The sequence below is a fragment of the Pleuronectes platessa genome, chromosome 7 (genome assembly GCF_947347685.1).
Source record: "Pleuronectes platessa chromosome 7, fPlePla1.1, whole genome shotgun sequence".
NCBI lineage: Eukaryota > Metazoa > Chordata > Actinopteri > Pleuronectiformes > Pleuronectidae > Pleuronectes > Pleuronectes platessa.
Genome location: NC_070632.1, coordinates 23,819,209 through 23,846,809, shown reverse-complemented (window position 1 = coordinate 23,846,809; position 27,601 = coordinate 23,819,209). Strand labels below are relative to the sequence as shown.

The 27,601-nt window shown below is 41.2% G+C and overlaps 2 protein-coding genes across 2 annotated transcripts; both read left to right on the top strand.

The window, feature by feature from the left end:
* Window positions 1–11,087: 11,087 nt before the first annotated feature.
* On the top strand, window positions 11,088–12,477 carry LOC128444786 (E3 ubiquitin-protein ligase TRIM41-like). The gene is given in 2 exon segments (XM_053427443.1): window positions 11,088–12,308; window positions 12,310–12,477. Coding segments are annotated over 2 exon segments (1,386 nt in total). The 5' UTR covers window positions 11,088–11,090.
* A 1,748-nt stretch (window positions 12,478–14,225) lies between these two features.
* On the top strand, window positions 14,226–23,926 carry dldh (dihydrolipoamide dehydrogenase). Its single transcript, XM_053427074.1, has 14 exons — window positions 14,226–14,366; window positions 15,713–15,788; window positions 16,884–16,963; window positions 17,170–17,238; window positions 17,540–17,609; window positions 17,737–17,837; window positions 17,932–18,075; window positions 18,770–18,871; window positions 19,020–19,210; window positions 19,333–19,503; window positions 19,816–20,005; window positions 20,960–21,097; window positions 22,412–22,501; window positions 22,680–23,926. The coding sequence occupies exons 1-14, from the start codon at window positions 14,328–14,330 to the stop codon at window positions 22,743–22,745; spliced, it is 1,527 nt and encodes a 508-aa protein (XP_053283049.1). The 5' UTR covers window positions 14,226–14,327; the 3' UTR covers window positions 22,746–23,926.
* Window positions 23,927–27,601: the final 3,675 nt, after the last annotated feature.

The following is a 27,601-nucleotide window of genomic DNA, read 5'->3' as shown; positions in this document are numbered from 1 at the left end:
AAATACACACATTTTGTCGTCCTTGGTCGACTACATTTTTTATGAAACATGAGACACATTAATGACAGGTTCTTCCATTATCTATACCCCTTTTCTTTTGCAGGAATTTATACTTTACTTCTTGCCTCTGCTTTCTGTGCCGCTCCTTAAATGAATGCTACAAACATTTCTATGTTGTTTTAACACGTCTACGTGGAGAATCTCCTGATGAATATTTCATGTGTGAAAGGCAAACTGTGGAAAATTGGGTCAAGACAAAGTCCGGAACCAATTTTGCTGAGGTTCTCTGGAGTTCATGTTTGAAAACGGATTATGAGTTCTGAGTAGAGGCCAGTGTAAGGTGATGATCTGATGGACACTGACAGTTGGACTGGGCTCCTTGTAGATATATTAATTAGGGATGCACCGATATATCGGCCGAACATCGGTAGCGGCCGATATTCGCCTCGTTTACTGATATCGGCTTATCAGTAATAAACTTGACTTTCACCGATATCATTGGCCGATGTTCATATTTGTTGTAAAACCGCTGGGCACGTGCCGCGGCTGGGGGAGCAGTCGCTCCGTCGCCCTCCTCTCCGCGCCGTCGGAGGCTCAGTGTGCGGCACCGGGAGGTCCTCACCCGGTGGCACCTCACGGCGCCGGCGCGGAAGGCGGGGAGGGGACTGGGTACGCGGTCAGCGGCGGCCACTCTGGACGCGTGTCGGGCCCTTCTCGCGGATCACCTCAGCTACGGCGACCGCTGGGGGAACCCTCCGGCTGGCGCCTAGCAGCTGACTGAGAACTGGTGCGGACCAGGGGAATCCGACTGTTTAATTAAAACAAGTATCGCGAAGGGCCACGGTGGGTGTTGACGCGATGTGATTTCTGCCCGACACTCAAAACAGGTAAAACTGAGGAGGGCTTGTTAAGTTATCTTGACTCACGCAGTGTAACTCTGTGTAAAAAGTATGAGCGTAGCGTCTGTTTAAGTACTTTATTCTCATGTGCATCGGCTCTATTGATCCGTCTCATGCACAGGTAACAAGGGAATTGACAACATACATCATACACACAGAAGCCGTAACACCTCTAATAAACGGGCAATAATGCTACCGTAAATCAATGAGAAGAGCGTTCTCTATAATGATACTTTAACAGGGCTGTTTTAGACAGGGTAAAAAGGTGCTGTTTTAAATTATCCTTGTGGTATTTTGACCAAAATATGTTACAGACATTTCATTAAGATCCCAAGGAACCATTTCAACTTGCGGTAAAATGGGCCTAATATGTCTCTGTTAAATAAAGTTTAGTTAAATCAGAGATTGTTTCATAAATCTGATTCAATTTGTGCTCATTAAAAGATAAGAGTGATGAATAGTGCTTTTTAAATAATGATTTAATTATTTTTCTGGCACAAAAGGGTGAATGAATAACAAGAAAAAGAAAATAAACAAATATCGGTATCGGTATCGGCTATCGGCCAGATTGTTATTTTAAATATCGTATCGGTATCGGCCAAGAATTTCCGTATCGGTGCATCCCTAATATTAATGATTGGCGGATGATCCCTTGCTGTGTTTGACTGTGATGACTAGCAGGTGTGGAGAAAGCAAAGAGGAGTGAAGAAACCAAAACACAACCACAAACCACTCATCCAAAAGAATGCAACAATCACAACAGCCAGTCAGGTGTCACTGCAGGTGTCACAGAGGTGGGGTGCTGACAGAAATGTTTTTTTTTTCTAAGTAAACCTTGTAGGTGTTGCACAAGAAAATGTCAACTGTGTTGGTCTGACACTAGCAAAAACATTTGCGTTGTACTTGGTGCTGCTTTGCGCACGGGTAAGAAAAGTGTAAAAATAAATATTCCTTATATTGTATTGGATAATGTTAAGATAAAGATCTTCTTAAAGGTGTAGTTGGCAGCATCGCTAGAAAAGGAGTTGATTGTTGAGTCTCGTTCTCCTGAGCACCTCCCATCAGACGAGGACGGACCTTTGATAACTCCCCCCACCCAGACTGCTAGTAAGCTGGGTGTGACACTCGACAGTAAACTCTCCCTTATTGCCAACATTACTGCAGCAACCTGCTACTGTATATACATGCTTGCCAACTTCAGGAGAATAACTTCCCTTCCCACTCAGAAGGCGGCGCAGGTTCTGGTCCAGGCTCTGGTCATCTCACGCCTAGACTATTGTAACTCCCTCCTGGCTGGTCTACCTGCTAGTGCCATCCGACCTCTGCAGCTCATCCAGAATGCAGCAGCCCGACTTGTCGTCAACCTTCCTAACTCACACTACTCCACTCCTCCGCTCACTTCACCAGTGGCTGACCGCATACGTTTCAACAGCTTTGTTGCAAGTCACCCAGTGGCATAGATAAACATCTAATACATAATACAAACATAAGGACATTTTTTGTCAAGATGACAATTGTGTATTGTGACCAATAATCAGCATGTCTTTAATGGTGGTAAAAATAAATTAAAAAAACAGGTGTTTGAACAGGACCATCACGTTATACCTCCACTTCACTCATTTACTTTCACTGCAGTTTAACAGGATGTTTGAGTCACAAAGTTTTTTTTCTGCTGCCGTGATTCAAATTAGTTTCAAGAGTGAACCGTTCCACTCTGCTCATCTATTTAAAAAGTAAAAACCCTGATCTCATAAAGGGGATATCTATGAGAACAGACTCTAATTGTTCTTAACTCCGTCTGCTCCACTTCTGTTTGACAAACCCTTGTTTACTGCATCCACAAACCTCATAAAACCAATAAGAATTGATCTCTGGTAGTTTTCAGCATGTGACACAGAATCCTGTTTAACTGCTGACCGCTCAGTTCACTCTCCCTTTCCTCGGTCCGTCTCGTCTCCTGTTTCTATAAAAAGGGAGTCAGTCCCACAGTGTAGCAGTGAGAGTGACAGAGCTGTAATGTCACACAGGTGCAGGCTTGGGAAACAATGGCGGCTCCTCGGTTTCCCAAGGTTCAGCATCAATTCCCAACACATGGCAGCTATTACTAGACCTGAAAAATATGAGCAAATGAGCAAACTGTCAATCAAATACTGACATTGTGAAGTATCCCCTCAATGAACTGACTCTGAGTTCTTGTGGGAAAAAGTTTTGACTTCCTAACTGTGAAGTTAGTTAGTTCCCCCATTTGTGCAACACAAACATTAGTGCAACGCAACCACAACTACAACTTTAACATATAACCCAATGTAATCTTCACTCTTTTATCTTCAATAACTACAGGGCTTTACCTTTCTATATCTGGTCATCATGCCCACTGGTATAATATAATTCCAGCCCCAGTATTGTTGCGGTTGTGTAAAGGTGTAGGCAGCACAACAGTTGATTCAACAGTCCTTTAATTCAGCTGTATTGTCTCAGGACGCAGAGGTAGAGAAGCAGATATAATGCATTGGGTCACAGGTGTATGTAAGTGTTCTAAAGCCAAGTGGTGCTTTCACATGGAGTCGCAATGACAAGAAAAATTTGACATGAACAAACTTTCTAATCAAAACAAGAACTCGGAAAGTTGGCAAAGAGTTTGAAGCACAAGTAAATGTTTGGTTGACAGGGATAACTTTTGATTAATGGCACAAATTCAAGTGGTGCACATTTAGTTTTTAACATATTAGGTTGTTACCATTAGTTGTTGTCCAGTGAAAAGTTATCTATTAGCAGCGACCCTGAAGTGGTTTGAGTCTGAGACAATATCACATCTTTTTTTGTAGCCTCCATGTCCTTAACATACATGAACAGAAGTCAGAAGAATAACTTTCCAGCTTGGGACATGGGACCATCCGAGCAGCATGTAAAGGCTACACTGGGTTTTTTTATGTGTCAAACTCAATGATCAGCAGTTACACCATCGGATCATGCGGCACACAACTCATGAAGAACATTTACATCCTTCATTTTTTATCAGAAATCTTTCTCCTCTGAGTCATGACTTGGTTAAATCTGAACATACACATGAAACGCACGTTTCCTCCCAGTGTTATCATTATGTTTAAGAACTTACCTAGGAATACTAGGTGCCAGTGTTTAAGTAATGCATTGATAGTTACATGGGCATCTACATAAACACTGCAGGCAAACACTGAAATTCATTCAACGTATACTTATAAATGTTGAATTTGCCAAAATATGAACTGCCTAGAATGACGGGGCTCAAGTTTTAGCTCACAAAAACAGACAAACAAAACATAACTATCACCTTAAGGTTTTTAACTTTTGACTACCTTTGTCAAATATAATAAATTATTCACAATTCTAATAATAAAAAATATATAAATGTACTCCATCAATAAATGTGTACCACTAATTTGTGATCATGGACTCATACATGTTACTTCCACCTTATCGAATCCATGACCAAACATTTTGTGAAATCTCGGTGTTTATGCGAAAAAGTGACAAAATATAGCACTCAAACTAACAATGAGAATTCCAAGGCATACAGTATACCTTAAATGACACACACACAAGTATGCCTGCTTATATTTTGAGCATATTTCTTTAAAAGCATATGAATTATTTAAAACTCAGCGTATGAACGACATGAAAATATGAATATAACAAATTTCCATGACTTTTCCAAAACTCTTGGGAGTTATTTTTTTTCATGACTTTTCCAGGCCCGGAAAAACACATTTTAAAATTCCATGACTTTTCCAGGTTTCCAATGACCGTACGTACCCTGTTATCTGTAGTCTGATATTTAATGCATATGTAGTTTGTCTCATGACCAGCAGGGGGGCGGCTGTGACTCCAAGTCCTGTGGCCCCCAGCGACAGATTTGGTTGTAAACGAGGCATAAATTCCCCCCGAACAGAACGATTTTTCAAAGCAGTGTTGGCTTTTTCTGAATAAACCTTCCCGTTGGTGCAAAAAGGAGCTGTTTGCTGGCAACTCTGTGCACAACAGGGCCACCTGTCAGAGCCGGCAGCCAGCAGGACTTCACCTCAATGCCTTCAGAAAGCTGCTTAATGTGTGTCCTGCCTGCAACTGAGGCAGCAGGGAAGGAGAAAAGCCTTACAGAAAAAGAGTCTGCAAAGTGCAACCCCGAGCTGTAACTCAGAGTTTCCTAGCAACATGCTGTGCAAGATGAGACTGAGTGTTTTGTTGAACTCATCTGCATCTGCTGCCTTTTTTTTATTCACAATTGTTTTACTGTCGTCATACTGGAGCAAAGTCTCGTCTTATGTTATATTTTTGAATATTTATTTTTATTCCATCAGTTGGTTGCTTTTTTTCTTGCACATGATCCTGTTAGTGTCCATAATCCCCCCCGGATCTCACATCCAATCACACACACATTTCAAATTCAATGAGTTCTCATTTGGAGAAGCATTTGCATGTGTTCTGTAATCTCTCCCTCTGTCTCAGACTTGTTGAATCTTAAACCTTACGCTCCCCCGCCCTCCTCCTCCCCCTGCCTCCGCCCATTCCCCCGTTTGCAAGAAAAGGCCAAGACAAAAGCATGAATGCATAATTAATATAGTGAAGCTGCATTTTTAATTGTTGCTGGTCTTCAAAGTTGCCCAGTGGCATTGTCTCATGGTTCGGGCCGGCTGCTTCCGATGGCAGAGCTTCATTCAGGTCCTTTTTAGGGCCCGAGAGCTGCAGAAGCACCGGCAGACAACGGCTCCAAGCTCGCCTCTTTTCTCAGGGTGTCTGCCCGCACAATGGACTTCCATAGCCTGCACACAAAAGAGGCTGGCACATGAAAAAACACCCAAATTCAATGGCATTCCTCTCCACAATACACTCTGAGAATATCTGCTGCTCCCTCTCTCTCTCCTCGTGCACTGCTGGGTGATGTATGAGGATGATGTGTGAGGATCAGGAAGTTATGCATTCCTGCATCAAAATGAAAGAAAGTTGTTAAGATATTTCAGTCTGAACAAAAGTGGTTGGCTGACAGACCAACTGACATATTTTATGTTACATTTATGTTAAAACTAATGCTTGATAATTGCAGTTAAATGTTGTGATCCTCATTTTTGGTGAGTAAACGATGGCTGTTTTTATTCAACACAACAGAGCCCGGTCACAGTTCTTGCACCCTGCCAGTGAGTATAGAGTGTACACAGACATGACACAGCTGGAGTCTCTGATCTATGACACTGTAAAAACTCTTTTTAACAAATTAAAATATGATGGGCTGCCACGTTCTAGATACTTAATGGAAACTTAGCCATTAGCCTTGGTGGAGGAATGCGCCCTTCTTATTTTCACATATTTTTATATATGTGTGCTAATGTAATGGATCTGTCAACACACACACACACACACACACACACACACACACACACACACACACACACACATAGTCAGATGGGCTGACATCAGCTCCCTGTTCACACCGTCTGTGTGTGCAACGGGTATGGAGGGTGAGCTTTGAGTCACAGGCCAGTGGGATTGGGTTGGGGCGGGGGGGTGTTGGGGTCGCTTCACCATTGTCATTTTCACTGAGCTTCGTTGGCACACCGGCCAGCCACTTACAACCCTGAGGCTGTTGGGAGCCACAAAGGGCCACAGTGGAGGGAGAGCCAAGCTTGGTGAACTTCACCAACACCCACGGCCTAATCCTCCTGCCCCGTACATCTGCGCAGAGCCCGTTTCAAAAGCCAGACCCCCTCTTTTTTCCCTCTAAATTCTCCCTCCTCCCCATCATACACCACCTCTTTTCTTCTCTTTCAGTGTTCTTCTGCAGCAGCAGAAAGGACGAGCTTTTGTCGTGGCCCATGGTGTCACACAGACACAAGACCTGAGGCTTCTAGTCATCAAATGGAAGCTCTCTCTGAGCCTTTCACAGTGCTCACTTTGCTCATGTCGACTCGGGGAAAGAGGGGGAAACTCTTATTTTAGCACGTGAAAAGGCTCCAGACGGGGACATGAAGGCAAGCTCTTCACATTGGACACAATTGACTTTGAAAGCCACCATTTCTCTGGGAGTAGAAGGGAGTGTTTGCCGGGATGTTGGCATCATGTTTTAATTGAATTGACTGTCAGCAGGTCTCAAAGGGACAAGTCGTGGTTCGCAAAATAAACTTATTATGGAAACACTCTTGTGGGATCCTGCTGAAGTTACCCAGGCACAAACATGAAAAAAGGTCAAATGGCTAGTACAGGGTTTCAGGTTTGATCAAAGGTTAAGGCAAATAAATGCAAATGTTAATAAATTGTTGTTGTTTTTTAAAATGTAAAATGAATACAAATGTTTCTTTACAACCAGAATAGCCATATTTGTCTCTTTTAAAAATGTGTGATATTATGTGAATAGAGTAAAAAAAAACATTAAGAAAATAGATAATTTAATTTAAAACAAACAATTTATTAATTGTAATATTATATTTATAATTTTTTAAGAAGAGTTTATTTGGATATAGTTTATTTCGAGTACACCTATTAGAAATCTAAACTGTGGGGTGCTCTGGTGATAAAGATGATAACTGATTTAGCTATAACTTCAGTTCATGTCCATCCCCTGACCTTGGGACGTCATCCCTTGTCTTCCTCTTCCCTTTCATGTCTCCAATGTTAACTCTCAACTAAAGCTTAAGAAGTAATGTAACATATTTATAAAATGGCTAACGGACTAATAGTTTACAAGAAGTGATATAAGCATTTGTGATTAGAATTTTTTGATGTCGCTCTTATCAAATATTTCAACCACCACCTGAGCTAAATATCCGTCTTTTCAGCTGCTACATGCTGAACTGTTCTCAGCCTTTCTCTTAAATGTGTCTGTTGTTTGGTGCAGAGCAGATAGTGAAAATTGGCTTTTTAAAGATGCCTGGCTTCCTGCTGCAATCAGAAACCACGCCATGCGAGTGGTCAGCGTGAACCAGAACAGTAAAGGTGTGGACAGGACATATAGTACAATAAGGTCACTCTGAAGCCCTGTGAAGCTGAGGGGAGCTGAAGTGTTCAAACTGTTCAACACAGAGAGCAGTGCAGGTGGTTGGATGTTGCCACACATCCTAATCCTCTGATCAAAATATCTGTTTCAGATTTCATCTGGGATGTTTAGGACATTTCCCCTACGTCTGTAGCAGCATGGGAACTGGATCTTCTTGTTAAGTTTGTCCCAGAGGACACATTGTGACAGGAAAGGAGAACATGGACATTACAGACTTTTATTAATTCCACCTTTCCAATTCTGTAGTTGTCTCTTTGATTCCTGCTGCATGCCGTCCTGCTCGTGACATCAATCATCAGCTAGTGTCAGGCTGACAGTGACTCGGACACATAACAGCTTATTAACGCGAAACCAAAACCTGCAGCAGGTGGTCAACGCTTCATACATCATCTGCTCAGAGACAGAGAGTCAAATATCTGCCTAACGTGTGGGTTGAGGAGGGGGAAAAAACATGGAAATAAAAAACTGAGTGAGTGATGTCTTATATCATCTGATATCAAATACTGTGTAGTAAAGCAGTTTCATGTAATGTGAAACTGCTTTGCCTCTGAAATGTTTTGTACAGTTGTGTTAGATATGGAAACTGAACCAGTGTTTAAAGTGAATTAATGGCGCACTCTAGTGGCACTCATTACAAGCTGCAGCATGAGGCCATATAAGCTCTGACACTAAAACATATGCCATGAGTTCAGGAGTTGAGTCAACTCTTAATAGCTCACATCTCTAATTATCTTCACTTAAGGTGATCAAAATCTGCATGTGAACTAAAGCCCTGCACGGGGCTGCATGCTTTGATTTTAGCCTCTAAATTTACATGTAAACTTTGCCACTTTTACAACCAAAAATACTGCTACATGAAAACAAGGGGGGCAGTGTGCACTCTGACCAAAGTCACAGTAACAACTATTACTGAAACAAGGTTCAGCAAAGAAAATACTCAGCCTTGTTTCAAAGGTGAAGAAGCAATAAAACCTCCCCTACACATCCAAACTGAGAGGAAGAGCTGGAGAGATTCGTCGTTCAGTGAAGGTTTGTCTGAGCGGCAGCAGAGCTCCCTAAAGCTCTCTGAAGATAATTCAAAGAGCTCAACCACCAAGTTTTACTCAACAACGCGGTGAGTACTTGCTGATGACATTTACTGTAAAAGGACATGACTTAACCAGGACTAATTAACTCAATCTGTGGCTGAAGTTATTGTGGAGAAAATGACACAGTTTTTAATGCACATTTCATCTCCTTGGTTCTCTGCTCTCTACCTTCTCTTCCTTATGTGAGTCCAAGCTGAATTCCTGATATGACATATATGGAAGGAGGTTTTAGTGTCTGTCTGGGTTTCAAAGTCTTTTGAAACTGATTTCTTCCATGAATTTGCAGATTGAAATGATCTCATTAACAATAATGCGATGTTATCACTGCACTGCTAAATAAATCAGATTAGTGCTTTTTTTTAAAACAAAGACAAAACCTTTCAGAGTGTTCCAGCTTAATTTATGTAGTCCCATAAAATCCCACCCATTAAACAAATGCTGTGTGGTCTTTGGAAAATAATTTAAAACCAACAGAAGGCTCAATGTCTGACGCATTCTCAGGCCCTGTTTTTTATGCTGGGACAAAAAGGAGATAAAAAATTATGTTTTCTATGTCAAAGAATATATCGTCTATTTAACAGCAGACAAACCACAGTCCACTGGGTCAGTTCTGCGTTTCACCCATTCAGCCACAACAATGTGGACTTCATCCCTCTTCACTACCTTTCTTAAAGCCTCTCAGGCTGAAATTTACAATGCAGTACTGTCATCCCTCCATCACAAACACACACACACACACACACACACACACACACACACACACGAGAAAAGCATGACTAATCCAAAACTATTTAACTATTTAACATTTTAGGGCTCACACTGACTCAAAGTTAGTAGTTACTAGTTCAAGCCATTTGACAACTAGTTGTCGTACATTTATGATATTGATTTTATGAGTAAAACATTTAAGGGTGCGCCTCAGAAAATGGTTTGAGTTTAAGGACTGGCAAAGAACGTAACATTCGCTGTGTCCCAATTCAGGCTGCATTGGAAGACTTACTGAGTCACATGGGCACCACGGGACTGTCCCAATTCGAGCCCTCTTGAAATGACACCGCACTTCAGAACTCTTGCCTGACATATGTCACTGTTATGGAAGTTTTCTGGAAGCTGGTGAAAGTAGAACTCAGGCAGCACCAGAAGGTGAAACAAACGCTATAACAGAGTAACATGAGCAAGTGTCACCCCCAAGTCTTAGGATGTCTCCTACACCATCCCAGTATATCTCCTGATACTTGCGTCACACGTTCCAACAGCACATCCTTGAATGGTTAGAATTGCTGTCACTCTCTATGTTACATGTAGGTGTTCGCAACCTATTGGATAGTTAAGCCTAAGGTACGCATTCCAAAATCACATTGTGTCCTTACATTGTGTCCTGCTACTGGTGAAATACACAAAAGGGTTGGTGAGAGTTGAAGTTGGAGCATCTGAGTTAGATATGAAATGTACTGTACTGGTCCTTTATCTATAACCTGACCTTTGGTACTGCTTAGAGAGAGAAGAGAATATCTTTGGAATGAGATAGGCACTATTCTCCTCGACAGATATAATATGTAATATACAATCTACATAATATATAGTGGCATATACAGTTATGTGTGAGGTTGGTCAAAAAATCCTCAACATTCACTATATCTAATACTCACGGGGACTGCCTGTAAATCCTGTCTGTCTGTGACTGACTGTGGAACTGAGTGTCACAGGGTGTTTTCCTTTTTTTTTCTGCTACCAAAAACGATCAATCAAAACATCATTAATTAAGACTCTTGCTATTGACCAATGTTTGCTGGATGACCATTTGGGGGCAGCCTAAGTAAATAGTCCAAGTCTTGACTGTGTAATCAGCTGCTGTGTTCGTAAATTAGTCACAGGAATATACAGATTATGCCCAGAAAAATGATTGCATGTCCCTGCATGTTGGTATATGTTCTCAGTAAATGTGGTCCTCAGTTGGGTGAGCAACAGAATTCCTCTTATATTCCTCTAAATACAGTTTGATGTAATAACACAAATCATCAAAAGATTTGCAAATACACTGTACAATGCTCTTTTTTCAATTTTTCTCCTCCATGTGTAGACATGTCTGCTGCCAGCTGCCTGCTGACTGAGGATCAGTTCCTGTGCTCCATATGTCTGGATGTGTTCACTGATCCAGTCACTTTACCATGTGCACACAACTTCTGTATCAAATGCATCACTGGACACTGGGATATTAACGTCCTGTGTTATTGTCCCAACTGTAAAGAGCGTTTCTTCAAGAGACCTGAGCTGCGGGTTAACACCTTCATCTCTGAGATGACTGCTCAGTTCAGACGGTCGTCTCAACAGAAAAGCTCAGAGCAACAAGCTACCAAACCAGGAGAGGTTCCCTGTGACGCCTGCAGAGGAGCCAGAGTGAAGGCCCTGAAGTCTTGCCTGGTGTGTCTGGCCTCCTACTGCAACACTCACCTGGAGCCGCACCTCACAGTGTCAGGCCTGAAAAAGCATCAGCTGATCGGCCCTGTGGAGAACCTGGAAGGCAGGATGTGTACGAAGCACGATAAACTGCTGGAGCTGTTCTGTAAGACCCACCAGGTGTGTGTCTGCCGGCTCTGCACCATTTCAGACCACAAGACACATGATGTTGTTCCTCTGAAAGAAGAATATGAAGAGAAGAAGGCTGAGCTGAGCATGAGAGAGGCTGAACTTCAGCAAATGACCCAAGACAGACGACAGAAAATTATGGAGATCAAAAGTTCAGTGGAGCTCTGTAAGACAAGTGCAGACAGAGAAATAGAAGAAGGTGTTCAGGTATTCACGGCTTTGAGGAAGTCCGTTGAGAGAGGCCAGGCTGAGCTCATCGAGACGATCAAGGAGGAGCAGAGAATGAAGGAGAAACAGGCTGAAGGCTTCATCAATGATCTGGAACAAGAAATCGGAGAGTTGAAGAAGAGAAGCGCTGAGGTGGAGCCGCTCGCACAATCTGAAGACCACCTCCACCTCCTCCAAAGCTTCTCGTCCCTTAGCACTGGTCCTCCCACCAAGGACTGGACAGGAGTCAGTGTCCATCCTCCATCATATGTGGGGATTGTAAGGAGAGCAGTGAATCGGCTGGAGGAGACGCTCACTGAGAAGATAATGAAGCTTCTTGATACTGAGCTGGAGCGAGTCCGGCGGCCAACAGTGGATGTGACTCTTGATCCTGATATAGTACAACCTATATTACTCAACCCGCCTGTGCCTAGATACGTCAATTCATATTAGGATTTCTCATTTGGAAGATAATATTTTGAGGTTAAGAAGAAGGTTGAGAAGGTGATCCAGGTGGTCTTTGGGAGTGGCCAGAATGTCTGACAACAGGGAACTGATCACCCTCAGCCCCACTGATAGCTTCTGGTCTGTATGTTTAGAGAGGCAAGATAGGTATTTTGCCAGTGGTGAAGCAGAAGTGCCTCTCTCTCTGAAGAGGATTATGAGGAGAGCCTGATTTCCTTCTCGTTCACACTGCTGCTCTTATCTTCTCCTTTCTTTGGCTGCTCCTTCCCTGGTAAACTTTCCCCATTCTTTTTTCTGTCCGAATGATGGTGTTGTAGTCCAAAAGCAATTCATGCACCTCTACTGGGTAGAATTTAATTCCACAACTGCAGCAAATTGCAGAATAATCAATCTCTTAAATGAGCCTGATCATTTTCATCTACAACCATCTGTTATTCCCTGTGGAATCAGTGACAAAGTTGAAAAACACCATATCTTGCAATGTTTAAGAAAGTGATGAAGAAGTCCTGAATCCACCCCTTGATCTGCACGGGTTTAGTGATGCAATTGTAATTACAACTATGTGCACATGGTTATCTCCTGGTTATTCTTCTCATTTCTGTTTAAGTGTTTTACCTTCCTCTACCTTATCATATAATATCAAATTACACAGTGTTTTGTGATTTAATGCAAAGTAAGGTTTTGTTATTTGATGCGTTTGAAGAGAAAAACATTGACAGCTGAAGACGCCCTCTAGTGGAGCTTACAACCTGTGTGTAAACTGCAATGAGTACCACACAACTGCATCAGGCCCTGACATACAATGCATTCAACGCAATGCAATATATGCATTGCCTTTTTCTGTTTTGACTTTTTTCGAAAACTGAATGCAAATGAAAATGTAAATATCACCAATAAATAAAAACATTAAAACAATCTTTTTCTCTGTAGTGGCCGGATGAAGATTTAAAAGCTTTCCACCTTTTTCTCATGCTCAGTGTATGATGGAGCCTTTGGTTTTATTTTTTGTATCAACAAGAATAAAGTCATAATTTAACAGGAATAACGAATCTTTTTATTTTTTTGTTTAAACAAGCTTGTAGGAAAACCCATGCATACCAATGTTTCACTCCTACTGCCTTCTGGATCAAAATGTTGATTAGCAGTCTAATTGTTTCTTGAGAGACTATCTACTGTACTGAAAACCTCACAGTCTACGATTACCAAACATGTTCTTTTCTACTAAAGAGACAAGTTCCTCCAAATCTGTGTGTCTTTCTTCTGAATAGAATCAATTTTTGCACAACTTTTCAAAGTCCTTATATATAATATAATATGATAATGTTGTGCTGATCAGCCAAAGGATTATGCATTTTGTTATTGAGCAGCCTATAAGTACAACATTAAAAACAAGTGACAGGCTGATCTGGTATAAAACATGACACATAGCTTAAAATCTATTCTTGTAATATTGCAAATGTAAATTTATCTTGTAAAAATATAACTGTAATCTTGCAATGCTATAACTTTATCCTCGTAAAATTACAACTTTTTTTTCTCGTAAATTTACAAATTTATTCTCATACAAATCAATCCTTGACATCTCAGATTTCCATTTAAGTTGTCGTAATATTACAATGTATTATTCACCTAAAATACTTAAATTTTTTATCGTGTGCGTGTTAGCTTTGCTTCTTTTATTGCATTTTCCTCTCACACTGGTTTTACTTTTTAATCTTTACACCTGTTGCTTTGCCTTTGAGCACATTGCTTCAACTCCTGCTTTTTTTATTACTTTATATAAATGAATCTGGCTTGACAAGAGACTGTACTGCAGGATGAATACATTACTGGTGATTTATTTTACTTTACTAGTAAATGTTATTTTTTAAATTGTTTCGTTTGGACCAAAGACTATATAGAGATTTGGACCTATCTATGTTTGGATCCCTCGCAGTAACCTACGTCATTTGAAGGCGACACTCCGTGTTTTTGTGCAGTGGTAGTGCGCCTGCGCAGTGTGAGGAGTCCTTCACACTCGGCCTGCTGTAGGTGACTGATCGGGGCAGCAACACTAACAACATGCAGAGCTGGACTCAGTTATACCGCTCTCTGGCCACGGTGAGTGTAGACATTGCTTAACCACTAACCATCGTAAGTTGTCTGGGTTGGATAGACTGGTCTCACTGGCTGCTCGTTTACGGGAATACTGGTTGTTTCTCATCTTCCGCCCGGGCCTAACCAGTGGGCCAGCTAGCTAGCTGTTGTCCGGGGAAGTCATACGGAGAGGACGCAACACCAGACTCCACTAGGCGAAGCTGCAATTCACAGTAGTTTGGGTTGTGTTGAAAAAAGATGTCACTTAATAGGAAACTGTTATTATTGCCAATTTTATAAATGTTTCTTCTACAGTTCAGCGTGAATGATACTAGCGAAAATGTCCTTAAATTGGAAATAATCTTTCCTTTTTGTAGTGAAAAACATGGAAAGAAGGAGGTAAAGTTAGATACCTCCTTCATACTGCAAACACATGATAAACAGATGGAAATAAGTGACGTTTGTGTGTTGGCATTTGTATATAGTTTTACAATAACGCTACTGACAAGTCGATGTAGCAAACCGATGTTTTGATTTATTTCCCTACATGTCACGTTAGCACGCTAAGCTAGTTAGCAGTGGTTACCTAACTCCTAACACAGAATGCTCACAACTGTACGAAATAATCATCTGTTTTGTAACTATTAGTTTGACAAGTCGTATCCACCATCACCGTCACTCGTTCTCTTCTTGCTAACTGCGCAACAAGTGACAGGTCCCATCTACTACAGCTGTAAGCAAATAGTTTAGTCCTTATTGAAAAAAGGAGACTCTAACCCCACAACGTACACACATTAAATTATTTCTCCTGATCGTGATGCTTCTTCGTACATGTCCTGTAAAAGTATAAAGTATCAGTGGCATGTGTAAAGTTTGGTTGTACGATAATATGAGCCCCTTTTTTCACTTTACCTTCTTATATCCTGATCGGTGGGATGCTAACTGTGTTTACGAGGAACTTTTTTTCTTTCCAAAATCTTCCACTGTGACTTAAACAATGTAGTTGAGCAACTGATTGTAGACATTTTGGTGAAGGAATACACAAAACAATCAGGGTAATGTCATGACAGGTAGTTCATATGGAAAATATTGTAAGTAGATACTTGTGCCTGAGTAGAAACAGATGACACACAAAGGTCTGTTTTTCTCGTAGAAGTTGAACTGGTTTAATTACCTCGACCTTGGCTGCTTTCATTCTTTATAATAAATTGCATTGCTGTTATATTGTTCTAAACATTTGATCGAACATTTAGTTTTACTTTGACTCTGAAGTGAAATCACATTACAGGATGCTGTAGTATACTTATAAGGTGTTTAAATGTTGGGTTGTGACACTGTTTTTCTCACTGTTTTTTTATTCCTATTCACAGCGGAGCCACCAACTTCCCTGCAAACTACATGGAGCTACAGCTCTATCTGTCAGAACCTATGCTGACAAAGCAGCAAGTAAGAAATTATTACCTCATTAATGGCTTGTTCTCTTATGAACTTTAGCCCCATGTTTGATAGTTGTGTGCCTTTTAACTGACGCTGGACCTACTTATTACATCAGATCGATGGAACACATACCTGGGTATATGTCTCTGAAAGGTCTCAAAGAGACACACGTCAAAAGCTTAAAATATATTAAACACGAGTTTTAAAAAAAACATCCATTTTCTTCCTTTTGTCAGGGACCAGGTTGCATTGATTAAATTAACTGTACGACTAAGAATTACTATAATGTGCAGTTTGCAACTACAAAAAAATCAAGGTAATCATGATAGATTTTCGCTGACCTGGTTAAAGTTCATTCAAATATATTATTAAAAAGGTTTTAAAAGTGTAGTGGCTCCCTGACATGTTTTAAGAAAACTTGTGTGAGTCATTGCTTTTGTTATATTCAGAAGTTTTCTCTTGTGTAAAAATTAATGTCAGGTCTGCCACCAACATATGGACAAACAAAGCTATGATACCTAATAATAGTTGATGCCAAAAATCCATAGTATTTAAGATCAATCATCTTAAATAGTAATTAAATAAAAGGTAACGTGAAATTGCTATTCTAAGAGTATGTAAAGTCTTTGCTGATGTTTATGTGACTGAAACTTGTGACTCCTCAAACGTAATGGATCAGGTTTCCTTAATGGTGAATATGAGGTAGTGGATTTAGCTATTTTTCAAATCTCATAAATGCAGAGCTTGACATGAAACAAACCTCACAGGAAGAAAAAAACATGATCGAGATTTAGAATATAAATATGAAAATGTGTATAACACATTGAACGAGAATTAGTTTCACTCCACTTTAATCATTTATTTATCTTTTAGATACTTTGTGGCCATTTTATTCCATTTATGATAATCAGAAGTAGAGAGATGACAGAATATTCAAAAATTAGACAAAGGCAGAGTCGGACACAAACTTGGGACGTCAGTGTAGTGTCAGAGCTTTAACTGCCAGACTGTACAGCAAGTTTATATGTATAGAGCCTTCAATAATATGTCAAATTCCTATTTTACTCAAAGGCATGATAAAGTTGCTGTGTTTCCTTTCTATAGTTGATGCCGATATCACAGTGGTGGGCTCCGGTCCAGGCGGCTATGTCGCTGCCATCAAAGCTGCACAGCTCGGCTTCAAAGTAAGACTCCTCCCCAAGAGTATTTACTGATAGAAATGCAACATATTAATTTCATTTAATGTGATAGTTATTGTTATATTGTAGAAACACACTTACTGAATGCAGGTCACAGAGCTGGCAGTTTATAGTCAATAATGCATGTTTTCTTTGTAGTGTAGAAACAATAATGCAGATGCTCTCTCTATAACATTTGTTTTCTTCAACAGACAGTGTGTGTGGAGAAGAATCTAACGCTGGGTGGGACCTGTCTGAATGTCGGCTGCATCCCCTCAAAGGTTATAGACTGCTTCTCTTTCTGACTGATATAGTGAAATGTGTTTGTAGTTGGAGCAGTTGACGAGACTGCGGTGAACAAACTCTGATAATGTGATTATTTCAATGAGAACATCCCGCATCTTCTGTTCTTCCCATTTCTGTTCTCAGTTATTTAGTTGGATGCAGTATGTATCCTTATGTCAGAAATTGTATTATTTCCTGCTGGTATCCAGCACCATTTCTGGAAAAACTGAACATAAACTACTTCAAAATGACTGCATATGAATGAAAAGTCTTGAGAATGATGTTTTGTGTCTGCAGGCTCTGCTGAACAACTCGCACCTGTACCACTTGGCTCATGGCAAGGACTTTGAAAGCAGAGGCATCGAAAGTAAGAAATCTGTGGATATTTAGTGCAGCTAAGTGGATTAGTTCAGATGAAAACAGAATCTCAGATTTTCCTGTTTATCGACTAATCGATAAAAAGACTAATTGTTGGAGGTCTGTGTTTGTATCAGTTTCAGGCCTCTCCTTGAACCTGGAGAAGATGATGGCTCAGAAGAGCGGGGCGGTCAAAGCTCTGACCGGCGGAATCGCACATCTATTCAAACAGAACAAAGTCAGACTTCTCTCCGTGTTAACAGTTCTTGTTTTGCATCTTATTCACGCATCCATGGTGTTGACAGTATGATGTGTCCCCCTTCTCCCCTCAGGTGACCCATGTAAATGGTTATGGAAGGGTGACGGGTAAAAACCAGGTGACGGCCACGGCAGAAGACGGCAGCATGCAAGTCATCAACACCAAGAACATCCTCATCGCCACTGGCTCAGAGGTCACGCCCTTCCCTGGGATCCAGGTACAGCTGAGTTTCCCTCCCGCTGAAATCTTTACAAGCAAATATGAAAGATGGAAAATATGGAGACCAAACATTTTCAAAACCTTGATCCATTTAATGATCTAACAAAAATATAACAAGCAAGGAAGTTTAAATAAATTTGTTTATATTGTAACTGGATGCTTTGAGACTCGCTTCTGTTATTCACCATGAGTTTATCATGAAATAAGTTCCTCTTCTGTTAATTTAGGAAAAAAAAATAGCTTGTCAAAGATTTGCTGCTAAACAATAATTCTCTATATGTCACTCCTGGCAACTCATGGTTCATATAAAACAAAGAAGAAATCGTTCATCATTAACCCATTAAGAACTAAGGCATAGAACAAAATCACACTCTAAAACCGATGTGTTGTTTAAAATCAAACCCCCCCCCCACCTGAGGGTTTTCTGAAGAGCTGACATAATTCCAAACGTTTAAATTTTTTTCTCTCCAGGCTAAGATAGCTAACCAACAAACATTTCCCATTTTGTATTTCCCCTCTACTGCAAGTATTTCAGAATATCACGATATATTTCCTCCTTTGCTTAATAGTTAAATCATCAGCGGATGCCAAGTCTAACTGTTTGCTGCTAAAATGTATATGGGGAAAAAAGATGTTGAAGGCTGTTTCAAACATGTTAAATCTTTTGTTCTTTTGTTTGTTTCTTCCTTCAGATTGATGAGGAGATCGTTGTGTCATCAACAGGAGCTTTGTCCCTGAAGAAAGTGCCCGAGGAGCTGATTGTGATTGGAGCTGGAGTCATTGGAGTGGAGCTGGTCAGTCTCACCTTAGTCTCATTCACCGACAAACACATTTATGTTGGTGCTATGTTGGTCATAGCACCAACATCTCATGTCCTGTTTAGTTTGGAGCACTTGAATCTCTCCTCTTAGTCACATAAATGTTTGACCTCCTGTACTTTAGGGTTCAGTGTGGCAGCGTCTGGGCTCGAAGGTCACAGCGGTAGAGTTCCTTGGACATGTCGGCGGCATGGGCATTGACATGGAGATCTCCAAGAACTTCCAGCGTATTCTACAGAAGCAGGGCCTCAAGTTCAAGCTCGGCACCAAAGTCATGGGAGCCACCAAAAGGCCCGATGGGAAGATCGATGTGGCGTCAGTAAAACACTTCCGAAGCTATTGACTTTTGAAATATTGACACTAAGGAAAGTGGTTATTAATGACCAGAGTGTGGCACCAGTTTGTAACAGAACTTGTTGATGTATGTGTTGTTGCAGAGTGGAGGCGGCAGCCGGGGGGAAGAATGAGACGCTGACGTGTGACGTGCTGCTGGTCTGTGTCGGAAGACGACCTTTCACTCAGAACCTCGGTCTGGATTCTGTTGGCCTTGAGGTGGACAACAGGGGGCGCATCCCCGTCAACAACCGCTTCCAGACCAAAGTACCCAGGTATCTCCTAGTTTATGCTGACTCATGTAAACAAATAGTTATCTGTGGGAGGCGGCCCGACCCGTTGGCATACCAAATATTATTTATATGACTTAGTGATGATCTGAAAAGGTATCGTCCTCCTGATACAGGTGGAGAAACTGGTCGTTACAGTTTGCTAAATCCAAAATTTGTTATTTAACATTTAAGATAGGAATCCCTTAAATTAAATACCTGATACATTTATAATGCTTTGATAAGAAGCAGCTAAATATCGGATGTAAAGTTTTTAAAGTAAAACAAGACGTTTCTGTGACCGTTTTCTCCCCTCAGTATTTATGCAATTGGTGATGTGATCGCCGGACCAATGTTGGCCCACAAGGCTGAAGACGAGGGCGTCATCTGTGTTGAGGGCATCGCCGGCGGCGCAGTGCACATCGACTACAACTGTGTTCCCTCTGTGATCTACACACATCCTGAGGTGGCCTGGGTGGGCAAGACAGAGGAGCAGCTCAAAGAAGAGGTGAGAGTAAGGGGGTGATGATTATTAGGAGGGTGATACTAATTCATGTAGAATTATAAAACAATTACAAAATAAATTAAGATTACAGGCGGCATTTCCATAATGTCTTATCAAACAAAACTATTTATGTCAAGTCATTGTTTAATTTAAATCTGCTTTAAATTAGTTTTTTTAGAGCAACGATTTAAACAATTAGAAAGTAAAATGGTGATATAATGAAGTAAATCAATAAATAGAAAAATTTAAATGAGCTGAAAATCACTATAAAGCTCTATAGAGCAAGTAGCTGCAGATCAAGCTGATAATTCAGTTCAATTATAAAGCAGTTTAAATCCATTATCTTTGAAGTTTATCCTTTGAGTGTCACATGGGGAGCTGGAGCCAATCTCAGCTGACATTGGGTGAGTGGGGGGCAGGTCCTGGACAGATCGTAGGGTTTAAATATAAATTCCAAAGTGGTAGAAACAGGAAATAGTTGAGTGGTAATTGCATGTTAAGCACACCACTGCCGACACCACCATGCCGCTCCCATCTTCATCTCACTAAATTGTTTGTGGTTAAACTGAGCCATTTCTCAATCTGCATTTGTTATTCACAATGTCAGCCATATGAGGCTTTCCTCACATTTGACCTCACCAGTCCACTAGAAAGCCTTAATGAAGAATACAAATGATCAATGGGAAGGTGCAAAACAAACAAATACCAGCCTCTACATGTGTTCGTATAATGAAACATTGCAGACCAGAAATGTATATCTCAATTTCGAGATTCTGTTTTTGTCTGAGCGGCATGTCCAGCAGTGTTTTACTATCTCCATTGCTTATTGTGGGAACTGTGGGGTTTCTCTATAATATTGTAAGTAAATTGTAAATTGCCTTGGGATAATGTTTATCATGATTTGTCACTAATCAAACTGTATCAAATCGAATCGCGTCTTCCTCCTCTGCTCCTCAGGGCATTCCATACAGAGTTGGCAAGTTCCCCTTCGCAGCCAACAGTCGAGCCAAAACCATCGGTGACACTGATGGCCTGGTGAAGATCCTCAGCCACAAGGAGACAGACAGGATGATGGGAGCGCACATTGTCGGACCTGTAAGCTGCATCCCACACCAGACACATGACCTATCCTGTATGAGAGACAAAACACAGAGGGAGTGGACAGCTGTTTTAGTTGGCTGGTAAATTGGTGAAAGCTGCTGATGAGTTAAGTCTGTAGTTGATCAGACTCATTAAATAACGTAGGTAAAGTAATTATAAAGGTGGAACAGGAGCAGCAGAAATGAAGAGGATATCACAGTCCTATCAGTGGGTCCATGTATTTCCATGAAGCCTGTACAGTGAGTCAGTATGCATAATGGCAAACACTGGGGCTGGCTTTCCAAAATGCAACCCTTAAAGACCTAAAGCCCTGAATAGAAACATACTTTAAAACCAGGTGTCGGTTGAGGACAACCTGAGGATTTTCTGAAGAGTGGACAAATGTACCAATGTTCGCAAAAACTTAGTTTCTCGGCCTCTGAAGCAGATAGTGACGTGAAATACAAAAATTTGGTAGCTTATAAATTTGGTTTTCATTGTAAACAATTGCCTTTTCCCTTAACTTCATGAACATTTTTAAAATAACCAATAAACATAGCAAACTAAAAGAGATCCCCACTCTTCTTTCCACCTAAAACACGATTTTTAACAACTAAGCCTTGATCAACAGACACATCATCTGGGTCTGAATCTTCATCATTCTTTTCATCAATGAAACGCTGCTGTACCCTGTACTACTTAGGTAGAAGCACGCAGACCTTGCACCTGGTCTTAATCGTATACACACATATTGCATCCTGTCTAAGTGGTTCACATCAAAACTTTGAACCAGGGCCTTATTTCCATGTTTTTCTGTGCTTTATCAAAGAGGAAGATCCTTTTGTTGAACCACAAAGAGCTGCTACATCACTCAGTTCAAAGTCACATGACGCCAATGACAAAATAGTCAAGTTGCCTGGCAGAACATGCGAGTTGCTTGTTTGCCAAGGCCTCAACTGTTAAGATTAGTGACTAATATGGCCCAGGTGGAAGGAGGCCTGTTGTATGTGTCAGTAAAAGGATGCATCCTGGTTCCTTACAGTAGATTAGGAGGCCAAGGAAACCACCATCCAAACTGTCGTTACAGGTCAAATACAGACTTTCCTGCTAACATTCACAGTTTGTCCTTGTTAATGTAAACAAACTGGATTTGATCTAAGTACGACTTAAACCAGCTTCATGCTTTCCCTCTAATCTCAATAAGATGTTCCAGTGTCTGTAATAAAGCCTTGTGATCCGTGGTGTCACACTCTCAGGAGTGTTGTTTCTGTGCCATCATGTTCATCTAAATACTGACTGGCGATTGAATATTTGTGTGTTTTCCTGCAGGGTGCCGGAGAAATTGTCAATGAAGCTGCTTTGGCCATGGAGTACGGAGCTTCCTGTGAAGATGTTGCCAGAGTCTGCCACGCCCATCCCGTATGTTACATGCACACACGCACACAGGCGCACGCCTGCACGCACGCAGAACAAAGCATCACAAATATACCCATAACAGTTATATATCACAAAAACTTGACAGAAATATAATCTCTCTTCTCCTGCCCCCCCCCCCCTCACCCATTTCCCCCTCCTCACTCTGGCCATCCTCCTGCAGACTGTGTCGGAGGCCTTCAGAGAAGCAAACTTGGCCGCTTCCTTCGGCAAAGCCATCAACTTCTAATCTGCCGGCCTCACGTCGCCGCAACTTCAGTGTACATAACAGAGGAGAGACTGAGTCCAAACCTTCATCCAACCCACCACCATCCTCTGTGTTAATCAACACTGTTCCACATTTAGTTCTTATGTTATTTAAATGTTCTCAGTAAAAAAATAAAGAGGGCTTGGGCAGTAAATAAAAATGTTTTACAAACGCATAATTTGAAAGAGAGTATTATGCAGCTATTTAAGGGATAAAGATATAAAGGAACTATATTGGTGGGGTGGCTGTGGGTTCTCTTGTAGGAAACTGAAGCCGCTCAAGATCCACAGATTCAAGTTGGCACAGTCACACGCATGCAAATGCAAAACCAGTATCGCAGGTCGAAGTTTCCCAAAGTTGAACTCCATGTGAAGCGAATGTTTTATCCTACCCCTCACTTGCACTGATATTAGGTGAAGATGATGTGAAGGTTTGCCACTGATGCATTCGCACACGTGTGACTATGTCCTTAAAGGTGAAGTCCATACCTAAAGCTGCTCTGTGTGGGTGAAAACTTGAAGGCATGTTGTGTACCTGACCCTGATGCTGATTCAACCCTGGATTATCCAAAGGTTTAGTGCTGATTCACCCTAAATCACATGATGTGTCCCTTCAGATTGTTTTATTTAATTGAACCAGTTTAGATTAATTTAGGTGTGAAATGTCTTCATAAGAGAAACCTGACATAACATCAGCATCAAAAGTTAGAAACAATTTTGGCCATCTTTTTAAGGAGGCGTCAACACATTTCACAGTGTTGACAAGTACAAGTGGATTTGATAACTCAAACTATGAAGTCCATTTTAGTGATAGGGTCATCTGACGTTCTGTTATTGGATTAAAGGAATTAAATAAATATAGTAAATACCATTTAATGATACATCATCAGTGCTTGTCCCTGTTCTGTATTGCACTCCAGAACAACTTGGTCTTAATTCATTAGTTTGGTTTAAGACTCAGACACATGCTGAAACTTTGGTCCCTGCAGAGCAGAATGACAGCAGATATCTGTGTAACTGAGCGGACGTAAGCTTTCCATGTCAATATAAATTCACTTTGTTATATGAGCTGGTCATAGTTGCTGGGAAACCTGTTCTTGCTTATCTGCCCATTACAACCAATAAATGCAATATCCATGAAATAAAATAGTGTTTTACATTTAATGATGACTTTCATTTAAGGCCTCTTCACACAAACAAATCAGCAGCTGTGTCATTGAACCACATGTACAAGAAATGTTCACAGCTCCCCATGTAAGTGATTTACTCTAATGAGCAATGCAGTGATATATCACTGTATAATTATTTCAACCCTGTCAATTATAGTTTAGGATCCCAAAGATTGAATAGGCTGTATTCTTTGTCCTTTTTTTTTTTTTTTTTACATATTTTTATCAGTTTTTATTTTAATTTTGCTGATAGTAATAATAGTTAAGCTCTACATCCAGAGTTATGAAGTCCTAGCCATACATCATAATAGGATCATCATCAGTTTAAGCGAACTAATTTGTATGTATTTCAAATGTTACCTTAAAACATATACTTTTTTTTTTACTTTTACTTGTCAGTTGTTTCCTTAGTGACGGTGTTTTCACAATAAAACTAAAAAGCATGAGAAAACTGCCACCGTTCCTCTGTCCAGTTAGTGGAGTATTTTAACTCATTTAACACTTAATCACAATGCTCTTCTTAACAAAATATGACTATCCTACTTGGACTTATTGTATAAAGTAAACATACTGAAACATAACATTGTAAACAATCTGTGCACACACACTACATACATTTGTATATGTTTTTTCATGTAACAATCACGCCAAACACATTTAACACATTTGCCAGAGTCCCTGCCTAAGTCCTGACAGTCTTGGAGAATGTGAGGTCTAATAACCTCGGGACCTGAGCTGACCCGCCTCCCCACACCCTCTCTTGGTGCATGTACCAAATTCCTTGTTTGTGGTGGTGTGGTGGATGGAACCTGATTCTGTCTGAGATGTCGTTGGTTCCTTCTCTTAACTACGCCCTAACTGCAGCATCACCTCATAAAAGATCTGTGACTCACAGGTTAAATCACCTTCGCTGATTTCAAGACCTTTTGCAGCTCAAAAGGTTGAACTCTCACAATGTCCTCTTTTTTAAAGTGAGTCCATGTCCTCCGTTGTGTAGTTGTAGTGTTTCTGCTGTCTCCGTCTGTTGTTCCTCAGTCCCTGTGTGTTGTTTGTAACAAACAACATGTACAAACAACTCTATGAGCTCAATTCTATTAGCTCAAGAAGAAGGGTCCTTATCCTTCTCCTTAAAATAATCTGTGCTTGGCTCTGTTTGTTCAGGGTCCAGTTTAACCAAATACGGATCCTGTCCTGCATCCTCTCCAGTCTCTTTGATGCAAGTAATAGTAAGTAGTGTTTTCCTGTGTATATTTTCCAGCGGCTTATGGTCGCTCTGTACTGATACTTCTCCTCCATATGTGTACTGATGAAACTTTTCCATCCCAAACACAGTGGCAAAGCACTCCTTCTCAATTTGGGCATAGCCCCTCTGTGCCCTACTCCCAAATGCTACTGGTTTACCTTTCTGAGTCAGTGCAGCTCCCAGTCCTGTGTCTGATGCTTCACTCTGTAGTGTCAGCTCGTCTTACGAGTTAACGTATTTCAGAACTGGAGCATTGGCTCCTGGTCCGGAATCTGCTCAACTACGTCAGCAACGTCCACATCTGCTCCAAGCTCACACTCATCCTGGAGAAACAGAGAGTTGCCTGAAATATGTGAAATCCTCAATGAGTTCACTCATGATTTTATGATATGAAGTATCAGGAAATTATATGATCAGTATGTTTCTTGCTCTCTCTAGCACTTTGCTATTGCAGCTATAATGTACAGTGCAACCTGTAGGGGGCACTAGCAGACATGTAGGCAAGTACAAATACTTAATTGATATTCATACAACTGGTCGGCTCATTGTTGTTCCTCATCTATGAACAATGTGAGTAGAGTGACACAATTCTCCATTAGGTGCCGTGGAATGCACTGTATGTTAAATACACTGGAAAAGGTGACACCTATACATAGCATGGTGGTGTGTGTGTGTGTGAGAGTTGGGGGTTTGGGGAAAAACTAAGTTAAGACATAAACACCGTTCTGGTGCCGCTGCTGCTTTGTCACTCTAACTTCAACTCTTAAACGTTTCAGTAAGAATGATGAAATCTGGTTTGCTTACAGGTGCATCTTGTAGATTCTCCTTCACACAATGGAGTGTATGGTCATTGAGGGGCCTGGGTCACCAGTGATGTGTCTGATCGACAGTAAGGAGGTCAGGGGTCAGTGTCCTGTAAATAAATAAAATAATTAATATGATGAAAAGGTGATGAAATAAAAACAGAAGAGCCCAGGAAGAAGGAAATCTGTAATTTTAGGCTACATCCACGCTACTTTTTTTCATTGTTTTCATATGTGTTTTAACATCCGCATCTCTTTAACGGCGCAGTAAACAAATCGCTCTTTCGCCGTAGACAGGGGTCTGAAACCCGCGGCTCTGAAGAGCCGCCCCTCTGCAGTGGCTTCCTACAGTGTTGTGTGTGTCGCGGACAGCACACACACACACAGGCGCCGGGGCTCCCCCCCCCCCCCCCCCCCCCGCTCCGCTCACTCTCTAAGAGACACACACTTCATTATTCGTGTGCAAGTCGCTCCCAGCCACACATACAAACACACTCACAAGACCACGACGTTGCAATTACAACTTTATTAACATCACACACACTGTATCAGCAATAGTGATGGGAAGTTCGGATCTTTTTACCGTGTCGGTTCTTTGAATCTCGTTCAGTAAAATGAACGAATCTCTTTTTGAGTCATTCGTTCGTTTCGGGGGGGGGGGGGGGGGGGGGTGTAAACGATCCAAAGACTCGTACCCGGGGAATGAACGAATCGTTCAACTCCCGACCGTGTGTTTGGATCAATGATCGGGTTCATCTGCCCACAGAGTCTTCGGCCGACGTGTCGGCCACACAGAGCGAGCTCATCTCGCCGGTGACCCTGGTGCGGGCGGCGCACGGGGAAATCGCCCGGCACCTCCATACCGCTGCACGACATGAACGGGAATCTACGGAGCTGCTGATTCGCACGCTGCCAGCATATCCAGCTGGCCCGCCGCATCCGCGGACACAGAGCTTAATCTGCTGCTGATCCACTGACTATAACAACGCCGCATTCAAATAAAAATGTGGGAAAGAATATTGTACAGTATCTAATATTGTGTTGGTCATATTTAAATCATTCATTATTTTTTTGGGGGGGAAAGAGAGGTTAAAATAAAAGAATCGCATATTAAATCTTAATCGTTCAGCCCTATTCAGCCCTATTTGTTATTTTCACTTTACATTTACACTTACAGTTTAGTGCAGTGTAATTATTTCCCGTGATAATTAAATGCCAGTGTGACAATAAATGACAATTTAAAACCATACAAACTGTCATTTTTTACTGTATTTAATAGAGGAGGTTTTCTTAAAAAATATATGATCTGCCACACAAAAGCTGTCAGTCATGGCTGCTTTTTAACAGCGGTCACGCGAAAGGGAATGAGGTAACTGTTTCCTCTTCTGAGCCTATGGAGGTCACGTAGAAAATGATCCAAAGACTCGTACCCGGCAGATGAACGAATCGTTCACCTCCCGACCGTGTCTTCAGATCAGTGATTCATTCTTCTGCCAACAGAGTCGTCGGATCAGTGATTCGTTCATCTGCCGGATACGAGTCTTTGGATCCCTTTTCACGTGACTTGCATCAGCCTATGCAACAGTCCCGATGCGCGGCCACGAGAAAATGAACGAATCTCTCT